Below are 20,447 nucleotides of genomic sequence, written 5' to 3'. Positions count from 1 at the left end.
CAACAATAAAGAATTATCTGGTTCAAAATTTCAGCAGTGCTGAAGTTGAGAAACCCTGCTATAGGCTGTTGAAAACAACAGAAAGCAAACAAGAAGTCAGGGCAGGAATACAGATTCGAGAGGGAACACAAAAGTGATACCTTATTCCAAGAGTGCAGTTCTCCGAGGAAGTGATCATTTAGAGAAAGAAGATTACAAGACCAGGGTGACAGAACTTTCAGGACTGACAATGTGTCATAAGTATTTACGAGGCTTAAAAATAAAGGGTACACATGACTCAACTACAAGTTTCTAAAACTAAAATATGTAGATTTTCATTGAATCTGATATTACTTAAGAGGTATAAAGTTACCATGGTTCCCAAAGGCAATGCAAATTGGCCTTACCAGTAGCAATTAACATAATTATTTGCCACATTAAAAATGCTTACCTTCAGTAACTGTGCCAGCACCACACGATTCTGTCAGTCCATAACCCTGACCAACCGGGCAGCAGAAGCAGACATTCATGAATCGTTGTGTCTGCGGAGACAGGGGTGCTCCACCAGACAGCATCATACGGACATTCCCTCCTAGCAGAGCCTTCACCTTTTTAAACAGTATCCTTGATAAAAGGGATGATAAATGATTTTAATATACGCACAGATTATTCTTGGTGACACACTAATTTACAGGCTCTGGAAAAGATTTCTCAACTTTGGTTGAACACCTATATTTCAGGACTATTGTGATAATGAGAGGTGAACAAAGCAACAACTAGTAGCACATTGAAAAAAAATGCCAGAAAAACTCTTAAAAAGGCAAAAAGAAAAATGTATGGTGTCAGGAAACTACTTTGACACACAGTAAATGAAAGAAAAGGATGATGTCAAAGGAAAAAGTTACCTTTGGAACATTTAGTCATCTATCTTATTTCCCTTCCAATGAAAAATGCTTCCCCATCTCAACTCCCCAGCACCACATTTAAAATAACCGTTATATTCATACACTTAATATGCTATTTTATGAATACAATAAATCAGAAACCTTCACGCCAAATAAATCTTGAAAATCACTTTTTTGAGTTAGAAATGGCATTTTTTAAACTCAATTGTCTTGACACAAAAGTCTACTCTAGTTTTTCTTCATGAGACCAAATATTATAATTAAATCTTAAATATGTACTCAATTATTAAAATTTGTTAATTTGCCAAGATCAGAGTTCAAGGTCCTCTGCTTGCTATACAAGCAATGAGGCTTAGAAGTGAATAAAAGAGAAATTCAACATTATGATCATGGTGGTGATGCTCAAACTAAATTAACTTGTTGTTTACTTACTCATCTGCCAGATGTAAAAACACAAAAAGATTTAAAGGCTCAAACTACAGAGTCTATGAGATATACTTACAGATTGCAAAGTGGTGCATCATATCCCTTTTTGATCTGTTCCAATTTGTAATCATACCCTATCTTGAACAGAGTTTTCTGGATATAATTCATCTCTTGGACTTTGCTCATAACATTCTTATAAATTCTATCCATGATTTCCTAAAAGGCAAGCAACATATTAAATAATCTGAAAAGAACTACACCAACACTGAGACAGTCTTAGTCGAAAATACCTTATTTACAATACCTTAGGTAAAAGTCTTTAGTAGAATGGAAATATTTATTATATTGTAGGATTAATTTCACTAACTTGTTCACTATTTCAAAAACACTAAGGACAAGTATAGGGGTTTCTTCAGTTCTACACACTAAGTTTATCCTAAATTTTTAAAAAATTGACTGGAGAATAAATAGTTCATTCACCTATCACATAAAGATAATTTTTTAAATTCTTTTCTTCAAATATATTCACTTACTCTCAAATAGCACTAAAACATCCAACTATGTTGAATCTAATCCTGATGTTTTTCTTACTACTAGCTGGGACTCTTACAGCCTGGCAGAGAGTTTTACAGTTCCTTAAAATTCTTATGTCCTTATAATTTAGGCATTTCTATTCCATTTTAATAGAAGCTAAGATAACAACAAAAAAACAGGATTCTTGTTCACAGCTCCTTGGGAAATTAGAAGTAGGACTAGGTTTGGGATATACTGACTCCCAAGCTAATACATGCAAGACAGAAAACAAAAAAAAACCCAAACAAACCAATAAAAGCCCCAACTACCACTAAATGATGTTTTCTTGGCATTACTTAGCACAAATTAACAAGAGTTATTACATAAAGCACACCTATTTATAAATACCTAGCTTTAAATATTTAAAATAGCAATTAATGTAAATTCAGTTGTGCTACAATGAATAACTCTATGGATGGCTCTTTCAAGATTAGAACAGAGTCATACACAAATGAGGACAGCAGAACCAGCCCTTGCATTATGCTAAGTGAAATAAGTCAGACAGAAAAAGACAAATACTACATGATCTCACTTACATGCAAAACCTAAAAAAGCTGAATTCATAGCAACAGAGAGTAAATAAGTGGTTGTCCAGGTCTGGGGGGGAGGGAAATGGGGAGATGTTGGTCAAAGGGTACAAACTTCCAGGTGAATAAGTCTAGAGATCTAATGTACAGCACGGTGACTACACTTAACAAGACTGTACTGTATACTTAAAAGGTGGTAAAACAATAGATCTTAAATGTTCTCATCATAAACACACAAATAGTAACTATGTGAGGTGATAAATGTGTTGATTAACATTACTGTGGTAACCATTCCACAATACATATGTATATCAAATCATCACACTGTACACCTTAAACTGACACAATGCTACGTGTCAATTATATGTCAATAAAGCTGGGGGGGTGCACAGTACAATGTTGTTTTCTACATTTCCACAAAAGGTATCACTGTTGGATAACTGAAATCTTTGTTTACATCTGTGACTGAGAAATCCCAGAAGTTCCCTAAAAGGATTTCAACATCCTATAACTATCCTGCTTTAAAAAGTGTATGGAAACCAGACAAAGATGTCACAAAGAAAGAAACCTACAGGCCAATATCACTGATGAACATAGAAGCAAAACTCCTCAACAAAATACTAGCAAACAGAATCCAACAGCACATTAAAAGGATCATACACCATGATCAAGTGGGGTTTACCCCAGGAATGCAAGGATTCTTCAATATATACAAATCAATCAATGGGATGCACCACATTAACAAATTGAAGAAGAAAAACCATATGATCAACTCAAAAGATGCAGAGAAAGCTTTCAACAAAATTCAACACCCATTTATGATAAAAACACTCCAGAAAGTAGGCCTAGAGGGAACTTACCTCAACATAATAAAGGCCATATATCACAAACCCACAGCCAACATTGTTCTCAATGGTGAAAAACTGAAACCATTGCCTCTAAGATCAGGAACAAGACAAGGTTGTCCACTCTCACCACTATTATTCAACATAGTTTTGGAAGTTTTAGCCACAGCAATCAGAGAAGAAAAAGAAATAAAAGGAATCCAAATCAGAGAAGAAGTAAAGCTGTCACTGTTTGCAGATGACATGATACTACACATAGAGAATCCTAAACATGCTACTAGAAAACTACTAGAGCTAATCAACAAATCTGGTAAAGTAGCAGGATACAAAATTAATGCATAGAAATCTCTTGCATTCCTATACACGAAGGATGAAAAATCTGAAAGAAAAATTAAGGAAACACTCCCATTTACCACTGCAACAAAAAGAATAAAATACCTAGGAATAAACCTACCTAAGGAGACAAAAGACCTGTATGCAGAAAACTATAAGACACTGATGAAAGAAATTAAAGATGATACAAACAGATGGAGAGATATACCATGTTCTGGGATTGGAAGAATCAACATTGTGAAACTGACTATACTACCCAAAGCAATCTACAGATTCAATGCAATCCCTATCAAACTACCAATGGCATTTTTCACAGAACTAGAACAAAAAATTTCACTATTTGTATGGAAACACAAAAGACCCCGAATAGCCAAAGCAATCTTGAGAAAGAAAAACAGAGCTGGAGGAATCAGGCTCCCACTTCAGACTATACTACAAGGCTACAGTAATCAAGACAGTATGGTTCTGGCACAAAAACAGAAATACAGATCAATGGAACAGGATAGAAAGCCCAGAGATAAACCCATGCACGTATGGTCACCTTATTTTTGAAAAAGGAGGCAAGACTATACAATGGAGAAAACACAGCCTCTTCAATAAGGGGTGCTGGGAAAACTGGACAGCTACATGTAAAAGAAGGAAATTAGAACAATCCCTAACACCATACACAAAAATAAACTCAAAATGGATTAAAGACCTAAATTTAAGACCAGACGCTATAAAACTCGTAGAGGAAAACATAGGCAGAACACTCTATGACATAAATCACAGCAAGATCCTTTTGGACCCGCCTCCTAGAGAAATGGAAATAAAAACAAAAATAAACAAAGGGACCTAATGAAACTTAAAAGCTTTTGCACGGCAAAGGAAACCATAAACAAGACCAAAAGACAACCCTCAGAATGGGAGAAAATATTTGCAAATGAAGCAACTGACAAAGGATTAATCTCCAAAATATATAAGCAGCTCATGCAGCTCAATATCAAAAAAACAAACCACCCAATCCAAAAATGGGCAGAGACCTAAATAGATATTTCTCCAAAGAAGATATACAGATTGCCAACAAACACATGAAAGGATGCTCAACATCACTAACTATTAGAGAAATGAAAATCAAAACTACAATGAGGTATCACCTCACATTGGTCAGAATGACCACCATCAAAAATTCTACAAACAATCAATGCTAGAGAGAGTCTGGAGAAAGGGAACCCTCTTGCACTGTTGGTGGGAATGTAAATTGATACAGCCACTATGGAGAACAGTATGGAGGTTCCTTAAAAAACTAAAAATAGAACTACCATACGACCCAGTAATCCCACTATTGGGCATATACCCTGAGAAAACCATAATTCAAAAAGAGTCATGTACCACAATGTTCACTGCAGCTCTATTTACAATAGCCAGGACATGGAAGCAACGTAAGCGTCCATCGACAGATGAATGGATAAAGAAGATTTGGCACATATATACAATGGAATATTACTCAGCCATAAAAAGAAATGAAATTGAGTTATTTGTAGTGAGGTGGATGGACCTAGAGTCTGTCATACAGAGTGAAGTAAGTCAGAAAGAGAAAGACAAATGCCGTATGCTAACACATATATATGGAATCTAAAAAGAAAAAAAATGGTTGTGAAGAACCTAGGGGCAGGACAGGAATAAAGACTCAGACATAGAGAATGGACTTGAGGACATGGGGAGGGGTAGTGTAAGCTGGGACCAAGTGAGAGAGTGGCAGGGACATATATACACTACGAAATATAAAATAGTTAGCTAGTGGGAAGCAGCCGCATAGCACAGGGAGATCAGCTTGGTGCTTTGTGACCACCTGGAGGGGTGGGATAGGGAGGGTGGGAGGGAGATGCAAGAGGGAGGGGATATGGAGATATATGTATACGTATAGCTGATTCACTTTGTTATACAGGAGAAACTAACACAACATTGTGAAGCAATTATATTCCAATAAAGATGTTAAAAAAGTGTATGGTATGCAAATGTCAAATCATGTAGTACACCTGAAACTAACATAATATATATCAACTATATTTCAATTTAAAAAATCACCCCCAAAGGAAATAAATAAATTGTACCATGTGTACCCTACCAATAAATCATGTGTATGTCATTTTTTAAAGAAAGTATGTTGGGTGGAAGAGAGCATATGGGAGTGAGACAGATGTGTGAGAACCACTTCCAGCGCTCCTTCCAACACTATATACCAATCACAGGCACAGAAAGGGCTTAATGAGTAAGGAACACAACACAGTTGCAACAGGTTGGCAGGGTTTATTGTTAGCACATTCAGTCACCCTTTACCTCAACCTAACATTACATGACGTTCAGTGGAGTCACTGCTTATCAGCAGCGATTTAGTCTGAATTCTCACACTGGGAATATGTGACCATTACAATACTAAATGGACCTTTTATTCTGACTCAGGAAAGAAACAAACTCAGAAGATAGAATCTATCAAAAACAATTGTCAATAATAAGATTTTTTAAAGGCCTATTTCCAGACAAGTGGGAGGAGCTAAGGGAGCCAATAAGGTTTGGTGAAGCATCAATGGACTAGCAACATAGGAGGCCATTTACTATCCCTAGGCCTGAAGAAATAAGAGGAGAGAAGTATTACTGGAACCTGGTAGAGGATGGTAACCATGGGAAAGACCTGGTTAGAGCCAACAGGAAAGAGACTGTCCAATGAGCACCTGGCAACAAGTGCCAAAAATCGCAGCGCAGCAGGGAGAGGCAAAGGCAGTAAGTATGCAGACCTCTCCCCCTGCCCTCTGAACTTTCATGAGCACCAACAAGTGGCTAAGCCCCACCAGAAATCAGAAGGCAAGCAAGTCCTCCTGGTAATTCATCCACAGAAATTAGCCTCCCAAAACACAAAGTAAAGAAGAATGAACAATGGGTAATTAAAGGATACATAGCATATCAGCTAACTCCTGTTTACCTTTCAGGCCTAAATTCAGACATTACTTCCTAGACTCCTCGGCCCTTCCCCCTCCCTAATTATGTTCTCTGATACTGTTTCCTAGGAACTCCTGAGTAATAAACCCAACATATTGTTTCCCAAAACAAAACAACAAAAACAATCCTAAATAGACAGCCATAGTGGTTAAGAAGTCTCTGCGATCGTACTGCTACAAGAGTTCAAGCTTTAATGACCATCTATGGGCTCTGTGACCTTTGGCAAGTTTTTTTTTTCTTTATAAAATGGGGATAACAGGACCCACCTAGCAGAGTCTTAGGGGGGATTAAGTGAGATGATCCATCTAAAGCACTTTAGCACAGTGTCTAGAACATGCTTAAGTACTATGGTACCTATTGTTAGCATTGTGTTATGATTTAATCAGAAGCCTCTCCTTTTAGTTTGTAAACTTGCTGAATTCTACAGCACCTCTACATAAAAAAGCAAAGGCTATACTGATCTAATTCTTTGGTTATTCGGTAATTTTGTAATTAGAAGCTAAAAAAAAGTTATCTTCCATCTGTAATACTTAGAAAAAACTGAACACTTCATTGTGTAATCACAGGTTTTCCGTGTGCAAAAACAATTCTTTGAAAGATAATGGGATAAGATGTAAAGTCTGATCATGATACAAGCAGTGGTGTTACTCCCACTGGAGTTTCGGAAGCCTAAAGCGCTAGAATATATTTGATTATACAAGTTAGAAACACTGTGTTAAATAGCTCATAATTTATCATTATAAGGCTATAATATATAACATCTTATTTTTATAAAAGGCAATATTTCACATAAGGATTTTGAGTATCTAGAATTCAACTTTTTCTCTGGGAGTTCTCTCAAATGACAGTTTCCTTACTCTTTCTTAGCCACCATAAGGGTCAGGAGGCTTGGATTCTAGAATCAGCTCTGCCATGAATCAGCTCTGCAATGCTGGGTACACTGCCCCAGTTATCTAGGATGGCCTACGTTGCCTCACTTTTGAATGAAGTCATTAAACAAAATGATCTTTAGAGTGTATTCTACCTTTAAAATATTATGACCAATTCTCAGACTAGGTAATTTGAGCTAGGTCAGTTTCATCACTTAATTTTCAAAAATTGGCAAACCCTAACAGGCATACACTTCAGAAGTTTGCCATTTCATCTTTTCCCAGTGCTTAGCTAAGATTTTAAGGGACACGTTTGGCCATAATTTTCCCAAAGTACAATTATTTTAAAATGTAGAAAAATACCTAAGAGTGTTACTTTTTTACAAGTCCAAGTGCAGGCAGTGAATAACATAAACATTCTGTACTCACCGGGACAGCTGCCATGAGTGAAGGCTTCAGTACAGTACAGTCTCCTTTGCTTCCCTTTTTAATTTTGCTGGACTAGAGTAAAGAAAAAGTAAATAGGATCAAGGAAAGAAACTTTCAGCAGAAAAGGTTATAATTCAAGTATTAACAAGAGCAAAGACAGACTTTTTTAAACATCTTTATTGGAGTATAATTGCTTTACAATGGTGTGTTAGTTTCTGCTTTATAACAAAGTGAATCAGGTATACATATACATATATCCCCATATCTCTTCCCTCTTGTGTCTCCCTCCCTCTCACCCTCCCGATCCCACCCCTCTAGGTGGTCACAAAGCACCCCTCTAGGTGGTCACAAAGCACCAAGCTGATCTCCCTGTGCTATGTGGCTACTTCCCACTAGCTATCTATTTTACATTGAGTAGTGTATATATGTCCATGCCACTCTCTCACTTTGTCCCAGCTTACCCTTCCCCCTCCCCGTATCCTGAAGTCCATTCTCTAGTAGGTCTGTGTCTTTATTCCCGTCTTGCCGTTAGGTTTTTTGTGGCCATTTTTTTTTTTTTTAGATTCCATGTATATGTGTTAGCATACAGTATTTGTTTTTCTCCTTCTGACGTCACTCTGTATGACAGACTCTAGGTCCATCCACCTCACTACAAATAACTCAATTTCATTTCTTTTTATGGCTGAGTAATATTCCATTGTATATATGTGCCACATCTTCTTTATTCATTCATCTGTTGATGGACACTTAGGTTGCTTCCATGTCCTGGCTATTGTAAATAGAGCTGCAGTGAACATTGTGGTACATGACTCTGTTTGAATTATGGTTTTCTCAGGGTATATGCCCAGTAGGGGGATTGCTGGGTCATATTGTAGTTCTATTTTTAGTTTTTTAAGGAACCTCCATACTGTTCTCCATAGTGGCTGTATCAATTTACATTCCCACCAACAGTGCAAGAGGGTTCCCTTTTCTCCACACCCTCTCCAGCATTTGTTGTTTGTAGATTTTTTGATGATGGCCATTCTGAGCAGTGTGAGATGGTATCTCATTGTAGTTTTGATTTGCATTTCTCTAATGATTAACGATGTTGAGCATTCTTTCATGTGTTTGTTGGCAATCTGTATATCTTCTTTGGAGAAATGTCTATTTAGGTCTGCTGCCCATTTTTGGATTGGGTTGTTTGTTTTTTTGATATTGAGCTGCATGAGCTGCTTGTAAATTTTGGAGATTAATCCTTTGTCTGTTGCTTCATCTGCAAATATTTTCTCCCATTCTGAGGGTTGTCTTTTGGTCTTGTTTATGGTTTCCTTTGCTGTGCAAAAGCTATTAAGTTTCATTAGGTCCCATTTGTTTATTTTTGTTTTTATTTCCATTTCTCTAGGAGGTGGGTCCAAAAGGATCTTGCTGTGATTTATGTCATAGAGTGTTCTGCCTATGTTTTCCTCTACGAGTTTGATGGTGTGTGACCTTACACTTAGGGCAAAGACAGACAGTTACACATGGAATTTGATCTACTGCTCTGTGAGTTATCTGTTCCAACTAAAATATCCTACAAGTCTGAGGTATGAGTGCATAAGTGCTTTATGATGTAGATTATTTCTTCTAGCACATTTCAGCCTTTCTTAGAGGAGAAACTCTGATCCAGGATAAAAGAAAATGGGATATTTTGGTAAACTGAGCATTTTTATTAATAACATATCACACATAGCAGACCATCCATTTTCAAACAAAAACAAAAACAAAAAGCAAAAAACTTCAACTAAGGTAGATAAAACACTGAAACAAGCCTGAAGATAATTTTAACTTTCTTTGATTAGCCAAAAGGCAAAGCCACATCTCAAAGTCACCACTATGAACATCAACTAACATCATACAGAAATACTAATTTGATAACATTTTGGTTGATAGAATACTGAAGACAATGGAAGTAATTATTTGTCTCAAAATAATTTTAAAATATGTAAAATAAAGCAATGCTAACAAATCCTCAAGGTTATTCACTGCAGCTGCATACTTTTGAAGCCAAGGAGAAAGTTTTAGCTGAATTAAAATATCTCATGTTTTAGTAATCTATCCTCAGCCAAACACTGTAACTTAATATGATCATGCCAATATACTGAAAAGCTTGTCACCTGGTCAGAGAGAGTAAGTGGAGAAGAATATCCAATCCTACAACCATAGGTAAAACAAGATATCTCTGCTGTCAATTCTAGTACATGAGCCAAAGGCAGGTAGCCAATATATGTGTCCTTTGGTCTAAAACAAAGTAAGAGAAACATTTTAGCCATTCTTACAAAGACACTGTAAATTAGAAACATCAATGACCTTATCATTTTAATACAGACTAGAGAATGCCAAACATGAGCTCTGATTTCTAGGAAGAAAGCTGAATGATTCTCTCTTACCCCAGTCCAGGAATTCTCTCACACTGGCCTGTCATTCCAGCTATCAAATTGCTATGATGCATCATCACTCCCTTAGGTCGGCCAGTAGAACCACTGGTATACATGACGATAGCCAAGTCCGAAGGAGTTGGTCTATTTGGAGGAACGCTTGCTAAATAAATGACAAAGCACCAAATTTTCTCTAGTTTACAAGTCAAATTGCTAAGCAAAGATAAGACTTTTAGATTTTGGCATAATGGTAAACTATTTAAAACAAATACTCTCTACTGTTAATCACCACGAAAATGGTTATCAAATTCTGGTTACCTGCAATGAGAATTTCAAACTCAACCTGGCCCATCTTCTGGATGTTTACCCTAATCCCTGTCTGTTCATGCCTCTCCACAGTGCTGTTTACAGGGCCTTGTTGTGGAAAGATATCTAAGATTTGGACAATCAGGAAGATAGAGTATTTTGTGTGAGCTCCTCAAACCTCCGTTTTCTCATCTCTAAAATGAGACAATTGGACGAGATTATGGTTCTTAAACCACTGGTGGGAATGAGAATCACCTGTGGAACTTAAATAAAATACTATCTCTGGACCCTAGTTCTGAAAATTCTGATTCTGTATGTCTGAAATGGATCAAAGGCTCCACAGGTGACACTAATACACACTCCTGATTGAAAACCACTGGACTTGATTTTTTCAAGTTTTTAGAAAAATAATTTTATTTTAAAATAATTGAACCATGGATATTGAATTAGAGAACCATTATACATTTAACATATTTTTATTAGATTCCAAGTAGCAAGTAAACTCCAAAGGATATCAAACCCAAACGATAATGTCTACTGTTTTGATTGTTGCTTCTTGAAATCTATACAGGAAATCATTGTTTAAAAGTATTGAAAGTGCAGTGAGATTAAAATTATAGCAGGAGATCCTTTCTCTCTGCTACACACACACACACACACACACATATGCTCACTCACTCCTGTAGTTAGAATACTTGGTATGTGTCTGGATTGGGGATTCTTTTGCATCTTCCAGAATTAGTGCTTTTTTCCCTATCAGGGCATACCATACTTTGATTCTTTTTAATCAAATCAGACAGGAATTTTTGGAAACTAAGAAAAAGAGACAGTTTAAAGGGGTTTACAAGCCCTTCATTTCCTACCAAAGGTAATATCTAAACAGTTTCTAAACTTCGTTTGTTTTTGCCCTCTGTCTGCTGGTAGGAACGCTTAATCATCTTAAGGGTCCTGAACCCCAGTGCCATCTCTGCTTATTGAATGATTGGCGGAGGGAAATAGAGAGGTCTTCCCAACAGATTACAGTCAGCCATCTTGAACAGGAATCTGCAGGCTTTCTTTGCAAAGGACCAGACAGTAAATATTTTAGGCTTGGAGGGTCATATGGTTTGTGCCAAAACTACCCAACTTTGTTGCTGTAGAGTGAAAGGAACCATACACAGTTGTTAAAATGGATGTGACTGTGTTCCAATCCAACTTCATTTAGAGAAACAGATGCAGGCTGGAACTTGTTAACCTGTCTGCTAGAGTTGTGCTTCTCAAACTATCTGTTGTGAGGACCCTTTCTTCCCCTAATAATTTATGGATGGGTGCATTTGTAAAATACAATAAAAATGAATTACTGGAACAATGAAGTTAAAAAGGCATAACATAGAAGCTTAAAAATTTTAGATGAAACAGGCAACAAATTACATTTCAATAAATATAATTAGAATAGTCATACACAGGGAAAAGGAATTAGAGAAACTGTAAATGTTCCTTGAAAGTATCTTTCAGCCTATTAATAAAAGGAACTGCTATTATAAGACATAGCTTTTTTTGTCATTCCACAATACTAACTAAACAAAAAGTTGAGTGAAATTTCAATTCCCCATTTATTAACTGCCTACATGCACACTCTAAACAAACACTGTATGTATATATATATATATATATATATATATATATATATATGTCAATATTTTAAATTTTAACGTGACATGACTTTGCTTCCAGCTCTTAATCTATCGAACCTAGGTTGGACAGACAACAGTGCTGCTCACAAGAGATAATGTATATCTAAACTGTTCATATAGCTTTTTAATAGCTTTATTGAGGTATAATTGATAATATAAAGAACTGAATATATTAATGTGTACAATTTGATGACTGAACGTATACAAACATCTGTGATACAATCACAACAATCAGGGCAACAGGCGTGTCCATCACTTCCCTAAGTTTCCTTGTGTTCCTTTGTTGTTGTTGTTGTTGTTGTTTTTGATTTGATCTTTAAGGCAACATCAACTCGAAGATTCTAACATGCTAAGTTTTAAACAGCACACTGGGGCTTCCACTTTCAAGACAGTGTATTGTGCTAACCTAGTAATCTCCTTTCCTTTCTAGAATACACCAAACTAACCAAGAATCCCCAGGTATATGATCGCAATTAAATAAATAAAAGTTTAATAGGGTTGTTGGATTCTAAAAAATGAGTTTATACTCTGTATGATACTATAATGATAATACATGTCAGTATACATTTGTCCAAACCCGTAGGATGTGTAACACCAAGAGGGATCCCTAATGTAAACTATGGCTTTGTGGTGATAATGATGTCAATGTAGGGTCATCATTCGTAACAAACATACCACTCTGGGATGCTGATAATGGGGGATGCTGTGCACGTGTGTACCTTCCCCTCAGTTTTGCTGTGAACCTAAAACTGCTCTACAAAATAAACTTTTTTACAAATCAGTTTATAAAATGAATCACACTTATATATACAAGTTAAAATAACCATTTTAAACAGTATGATTTAGTACTGAGATAACCAAAGATAAAGTTATACTTAAATGGGGTAATGTTAATGCTCCTTAAAGGTATCTACTGTCATAGTTTATAAATCAAGCAAATAGGGACTGCATCCTTCTTCTGATGACTGATGGAAGCGGCAGCAGTAGATATGTTAAGGTCTTCTCAGGCTAAGCACACAATGTGACACTTCACTTCTTGTCATCATCATAACAACTGTCTACTCAGGTAAAGTATCACCCCAAACATATGTGTCTTATTAACTGTAGCGATGAGTAGACTAGGTGGGACCTGTGGTCTATCATGCTCTGGCTCACACAAAATTATGAGGGCCAATAGCTCCCATAGTTTTGTGCCAGCAAATCCCTACCAATCAGGACTTCCCAGTCAAGTTCACCGTGATCTTGCAGGGTCAACCTGGTGTTGAGAGATAATTCTCCATGGGTCTCTTGAGTTTCTGTACATCTTGCGAGCAGAGGCACTGACTGTTCCAGACTGTCTTTGCAAGGATGACTGCACAGTGAACAGCCTTGGAAGACAGAGAAAGTGTCTCCCTCCAGAGCAAAGAGCAGGCATGTTCACTGCCCAGTACAATAAAGATAATATCTTTCCCCAGAGCAAAGGACAGGCATACTTATGCCTACAATAAAAGACTCGGATTACTCATCTAGTAGAGTATTGTGATCTTCTCATTAAACATGAGAAAGAAAAATATTTCAATGGAGTATTTCATTTGCTCAACCCTCTGTCCTGATGACCAACTGACATTTTGATATAAGACACACTTAACTTGTTTCAAATGAAATACCAACTACCATATCAGTGGTAGAATAAGCCAAGTATGGTTTTGGCAAACGGCTCTGCATCCTCTGAGACATGATGAAAATCAGTAGCATTAAGCATTAAAAAAAAAAAAAAAGGTTACTGAATGGAAGGCCTGAGATCTTTGCCTTACGTTGAGTCCAGATTGGAAGGTTATAGTAGGTTTCTCTGAAAAAAGAAAAGTTTGGCAGCAACTGCCATAAGCCTCAACCATTTAGTAATATTTCAAATAGTGGTTACCTTTTTGAGGAGAAAGGGAGAGAAAAATCTTAATCATGTATGGTCTTGATAGCTTGTAAACGTTTTTAACGTTTTTTTATTGAGTTATACAAACTTTTTTTTAAATCAGAGAACTTCACAGCTTTCACTTGCATTACTGCTTTTCCTAACCTACTGGAATAACAAGCCTTGAAGAGATTAATACATTTGTTTTAACTGCTTTACTTACAGTTTTCTGGCTTGGATCCCAACTCTTCTACTGATTGCATGCTGTGAATCTCAAATCCTTCAGGGTATTCTGCCTTATTGATCGTCTTATTATCCACATAAATGATATGTTTAACACAGTTAATATCTAACAATGCAGTCTGTTGAGCAGAAAGAAAATCCAGTTATTAAATATGGGTATGCAATAAACTCAATTCTTGAATATTCTCTTATGCTGTCAAACACTACCATGAATTAAAAGAAAATTTCATACTTACCTTAAGTTTACTTTCCAGAAGTTCAACACTAGTAATCAGATAGGTAGCCTCAGATTCATTTAACCCGTGAACTACAGCTTCTTTGCCAAGTGTGGCATATAAAGTCACAACTACATAATAAAAAATGAACACAAAAGTTAAATGATAAACATTTCTTAGATATATTATTTAAGTCAACTTTTAATGACAGATATACTCACAGATGCAAAGACATTTTATAATCTAATTTGATTTCATAGTCTCTGCTATTACCCTTCAACCTTGCCTCAAACTTCCTGGTAGTCACAAATCTTTCTTACAAATTTTCGGGATTCTAACTTTTTAAAACTAAAGAAACCCAGAAATACTGGAAGTGCCACAAACTGGGCAAAAATCATCAGTCAATTCAGTTTCTCAAGGCCAATAGGTTCTGGCTGAACACTTGCTGGGAAAACAAGAGGATCTCAGGACAATTTCACATGTAAGCAAAGCCCACTCTCTCCCCCTCCAAAAACACCAGGCACTTACGAGGAAAGTTGTACTTAAAGCAGGTCTGTGCTGCAATCATCCATTCAGCCCTTGTCTCACAGAAAATGGCAATAGTGCTCTTTGGTTTCAGTCCCAATGCAGCGAGTCCACTACCAAAGTTATTCACTCTGCGGTTCACTTCGAGATAGTTCATCCATTTATAATTCCCAAGAATTAACTGTTAAAGTGAGACATTCTGTAATATTAGCATATGTACTCAAACAAGCAATTGACATACTATTCAAAGTGTAGAACTCTAAAAATACCCTTAAGTGAATTACACAGATGCTGTGAGCACCTTCTGAGAATTAGTTACGGACACTATAATGGAATGCCAGCATGTTTTAAATGCACTTGATTTATAATAAAGTGTACCTTCCCCTTTAAAAACAATAGGAAGCACAAAAATGCTTTACCTTCTTAAAAACCTTTCCATTTGGCTGCATTTCATTTTCTTCACTTAGGATTTCCCTGGTCCCCAGGCTGTCCTTCTTCCCAAACTTGGATACGGCATGATCGAATAATTTATCCAGGGTGTCTGCTCCAGGGATGTCTATGACAGCTAGTGAGTCGAAGTGCGTGACAGAGCGATACGGACTTCCAGGTTTGTCTGAGGTGGGCTTAGCTTTTATTCTCTTTGCCATAGCGTTTTTCTTCTTGGCATTGGTAAGAAAATACCACGGAATAAATACAAGGGCACTGTATATTGTTATTAACAAGTGGATAGGCAGCAAAATAATGGTGAGCACATTTTGCTTAAGTTTCATAGTGGCAAGGCTTCTAAAATGGTGTTTATTTCTTGTTATTCTTTGGCTTCAGAAAGCCTGATTTTGCTGAAGAAGGCAATAATGGAAGCAGTAGTAAGAGTAGCAGAAGAGTCAAGGCAGTTCAATTTTAATGATACAGATAAGAGTTAGTAATCTTTGGAAGCCGACAATAAAGTACACCTGTAGGTGAAGACAATGAACCAGGCAGAGAGCAGGGAAAACAAAACAAAACAAAAACAAAACAAAAGAGTATTAGCAAGTTGATAGACCACCGATTTAAATACTCAGGTCTTTATTAGTTTCTATAATTGATTTGATACAAGAAAGCGGAAATAACTGGTCTGAAAGACTGGCATTTTCCAGTTTTAATCATTATGGCCATAAATTTTAAATTTAATTTTTATAGGTTTTTAGGTATACTACACACCACTCTATAAGTCAGTCGTGTAACACTTATAGTGCCTATATGAGTGCAGGCATGTGGTATTTAAGTTTGGCTAAACTTTGGGAGAGTAGTGAATACCAATATTTAGGTTCCTCTTAAATATGTATATGTAAACTGGACAGCTTTAAATAGGATTAGGTTTTGTTTCCAAAAGAGAGAAAAAAATCCACCAATTTCGGTTTATTTCTCAAAGATCAAACCAGAAATATTATTCTGAGTTCTTCTTTAAGATAATTTCTTGGTAATGCTATTCACTACCTCCTATCCCCCAAATTGGAGCAATACAGTCATAAAATCATTTCCTACCTGCCCACTTTTGTGCTCAAAATTGCACTAGTTGCCTTGGAGTGGTAGTATTAAGTCCAAAGTAGTGTAAGTCCTGGCCCTTGCTCATTACGAGTTAACACTTGTGAGGCCATCAGCACACAAGATAGATCCAGTGTTTTTCAAACTTTGTTTGCAGGAGAAGGTGGCAGCAAAACCATTTCTTCAAATAAACACTCGTGCAGACTTCCCATATATAGACACTAAAGTGGAATTGCTCTGGCTGAAGCAGGGATTGGGGGTGCCCAGAGTCCCACCCTGGACTTCCGGGAACCCCACTCCCAAAGTGACCACTGGACCCTTTCCGATGAAAAGCCTGTGGAAATACCTAAGTGCTATGGTGTGCAGTGCAAGCAATAAATGCGATAGCAGTTCAGAGCAAGTGCAAAATGGTCCACAGTTACTAGGGGAGGCTTTGTGGAGATTAGACTTAAGCTGGACCTTATGTCAGGGATCTGGAAACAAAGGAGAAAGAATGGAGGTCATTCTGGGCTGGGGAACCACATGATAAAAGATAAAGAGGTAGAAATGAAAGGACTTTGGGAGAGGAGAGACTGCCAAAAAACAGGACACTCACCTGAGTGGGGCACAGAGTACTCGCTGGCTAAACAGGCCACAGTAGTACAGGGTCTGACAAATCAGGCAAAGTAGTTTTGATTTGATTTGACAGGAAACTGGAGGCCACTGCAGGTCAGAAAAAACAGTGCCAAATGGAAAGGAACTGCAGAAACAGCCTCAGGGAGAATAATGTCTCTCCGGGAGCTTGCCTTCAGCTGAGAAAGCTATTTTGGAGAGTGGCAGTGTATTTCTACTACAAAAATTAAAATATTAGTTCACTTTGAGGAGACAAATTGAAGTGCATCCTTCTGCAACTCTTGTGGAAATGGACTACTGACCCCAAGAGAGTTGTGCGTTTTTACACCAACTACTATAAAATGGTAGCTTAATCCTTAATCCTGCCTCTGCTTTTGTTCATGTCCTTCAACTGAGTGTGGTGAAATGAGCAAGAAACTACAGGTGAAAAGGCCTGGGTTTCAGACCCCATCTCTGTCACTGACTGGCTGTGTTAACCTTGGGCAAAACAATCTGTCTGAGCTTAGGATCTGACTAGATCAGTAGCCCTTAAGTTCCTAGAGGTGATGGGCCCCTTTCAGAATCCAATGAGAACTATGAACCCAGTTCCCCGCAGAAAGATATGCAAAATGGTATACACAAATTCAGGGGATTCCTGAGTTCCCTGGAATCCATCCATGAACACCAAAGGGTGACACCACGCTTACACTAAAAATTTCTGGCCTAGATGATTTCCTGGGGCCCTTCCAACTTTAATTTTATGATTTACTATACCTAGAAATTGCTTTCTCAGTCTCTTTGACAAGTCTGGTCATTCATTTTTTCAAGATAAGGTACATCAAGTGTCTATCATAGTGCCTGATCCTCAATATGCAAGATTCCCCCTAACAATCCTCTCCTCCATCAGACATTCCATGACTACCCAAATCCTTGATAATCTTTCCTTTTTCTAATTTCCCACATCACTTGAAATGTCTACCACTCATTCTGATCCTTGATTATACCATCATTTTTAAACATCTGAGCACCTAAGTATAGAGCACAGACCAGGAGTTCTCAACCCTATCAAACCCAACACCTCTTTGATATAACAAATACTTTATAATATTCCTTTATACACCTTAAAGGATAGTCACAGATGATAGTCTCAGATGATAGTCTACCTACACACACAATTTTTTAAAATAATTCTTTACTGGTAATATAAAGAAGTACTGAAAGGAAATCAATTCAAAATAAATACTTATTTCAATATGTAAATTATCAGGGACAATACCAGAAGTACCACCTCAGGCTCACCCTTGGGGCTGAAGAAGTAGAAGACAGCTTTTGAAGGGCTTACAATCTAGCTAGATTTAAACTGTATTGTATGTGTTCAGTCATTCATGTTGTTACATACACTTAATCTTTTAAACAGATTTGCCTTAAGTCTTGGAGGTAGGGAAACATCTACTTAATCCTTGTAGTACAGAGACACATAAACACACACACACACACACACAAACACACACACACACACAGAGTACACAAGGCTCAAAGAACATTCAGGTAAAGAGAGATCAGAGAGGTCATTTAGTCCAGAAGTTTTCTAATTCTTTCTGGTGGTACTGGGGGCAGGGGGCGAGGCATGGCTCATTCATTTGAATAAAATCTTCTGTGGACGTGAAAACACAAGTACAGATAAAAGCAAAAGCCAGAGTTGCTTTGGTGGGGGCACACTGGAACCTCCATTTCAGCTGAATATTTGAGCCACTGATATTGTCTGATCTTTCATCGCAAAGAGAAGCAAATGTGTGACAGTACAAACTGTAACCAAGGCCTGTCCGCAGTGTTACATCCAGCCTATTGATACATTCATTAAAAAAAAAAAAGATTTGAACACCTACTATGTGTAAGTTCTGAGCACTTAACACAAAGATGAGTAAAACATGCTCTCAATCCTTTATATGCACGTGTGCATGTACATATGTGTCCATATGTATGGTAGGGTGCAGGGAGATGAGTTCACAAATATATACAGTAGAATATGATAGATCCCATCCAAGAAACAAGAACAAAACACTAAAGGTATTCAAAAGAGGGATGAGATTACATCCAGTTTTGGGGGGAAAAAAAGAGGGAGGAAGGAGAACCATCCAGAAAGGTTTCACAAAATAGCACAGTATTTGGAGTCGGTATGAAGGATGGATATGTTTTCAAAAGGAGAGGACAAAGATTGGGAAATGAGGACAGTCCTCATGGACTGGGGAATGGATGGGGGCAGAACTGCAGGATGTATCAGAAAACAGCAAGTAGAGTAGCAGACGCTTTCGAGCTTTCTGTGTAAAGTGCTGTTCCCCTTTTATGATCTAAGTCAATGGGAAAATTGAATTATTTCAGAGTCAACGTTACTAGAACACCACTATACTATAAGAGACACGTGTATGATGATTTGGCAACTCAAGACTAAGCACCCTGCTATTATGTTAGGGGAAAATGAATTGTTCTCTAAAGAAGAGAAAGTCTGATATCCTGGGTGGTAAATGGACTAAACAAAGTTAGGAGGCCTGGCTTCTAACCTCAGCGTCTGCTCCTATGTGTGACTTCGGATGAGATATATGACCTCTCACCTAAAAGCTCTGTACCAGTGGCATTGTGTGTAAAACAGGAATACCGCTTGTGTTATCTACTTCATGGCACTGTTGGGAGAATCCTTCATCTGATCCAGCTTCAGTTTCACGAGCATTAATAATCAGTTCCTGGAATACACTTTCGACCCACTTGCATCTCTCCCTCTTCGTTGTACTCACTCGGCTAAACCACAAGCTGGTGAAATCCTGTCCGCCACCTAATCTGCACCTCTCCCCATGCAGCTGAATTTGGCTGGAGAAAAACCCAGCTGTGCTGAATGAACCCCTTTAGATCCATGATTGCTCCCTCAAATGGACCCTTGAAGCTGCACAGAAACCATGCTGCGCTGCACTAGGCCATCCACAGGCTTGCTCTCCTGGGGTTACACTTTGTTCTCTCTCTTCAGACCACCGAGGCTCCTCTGCCATCCTCATCCTCAGCTGCTGACCTGGCTTACCATTTGGCTGAGAAAACTAAAACCGTCTGAAGAGAACTTCCACAGACTCCCACCAGTGTGTCTCCCCATCTACTCGGATCTGTGGCCACGTGCTCTCTTCTCTCCCGTGACTAGAGATGAACTAGTGATGCTCCTAGCTAAGGCCGACCCCTTCACTTGTGTGTGA

The 20,447-nt window shown here is 37.7% G+C and overlaps 1 protein-coding gene across 5 annotated transcripts in view; it reads right to left on the bottom strand.

The window, feature by feature from the left end:
- Positions 1-20,447, bottom strand: part of ACSL4 (acyl-CoA synthetase long chain family member 4) — an 81,695-nt gene that overhangs the window by 25,457 nt on the left and 35,791 nt on the right. Inside the window, exons 3-12 of one of the 5 annotated variants that reach the window (XM_081222060.1) lie at positions 17,219-17,325; positions 15,522-15,761; positions 15,106-15,283; positions 14,599-14,708; positions 14,343-14,481; positions 10,268-10,418; positions 9,995-10,118; positions 7,863-7,934; positions 1,387-1,526; positions 431-603 (exon numbers count right to left, since the gene is read on the bottom strand). In XM_081222060.1, coding sequence (XP_081078186.1) covers positions 431-603; positions 1,387-1,526; positions 7,863-7,934; positions 9,995-10,118; positions 10,268-10,418; positions 14,343-14,481; positions 14,599-14,708; positions 15,106-15,283; positions 15,522-15,749 — 1,315 coding nt within the window. In that variant the 5' untranslated portion in view covers positions 15,750-15,761; positions 17,219-17,325. Of the gene's footprint in view, positions 1-430; positions 604-1,386; positions 1,527-7,862; positions 7,935-9,994; positions 10,119-10,267; positions 10,419-14,342; positions 14,482-14,598; positions 14,709-15,105; positions 15,284-15,521; positions 15,939-17,218; positions 17,326-20,447 lie in introns of all 5 variants that reach the window. The other 4 variants (XM_081222061.1, XM_081222057.1, XM_081222058.1 and 1 more) reach the window with 4 other exon arrangements.

Source organism: Mesoplodon bidens (genome assembly GCF_964165515.1).
Source record: "Mesoplodon bidens genome assembly, chromosome: X".
NCBI lineage: Eukaryota > Metazoa > Chordata > Mammalia > Artiodactyla > Ziphiidae > Mesoplodon > Mesoplodon bidens.
This window is presented reverse-complemented; position numbering and strand designations above follow the sequence as displayed.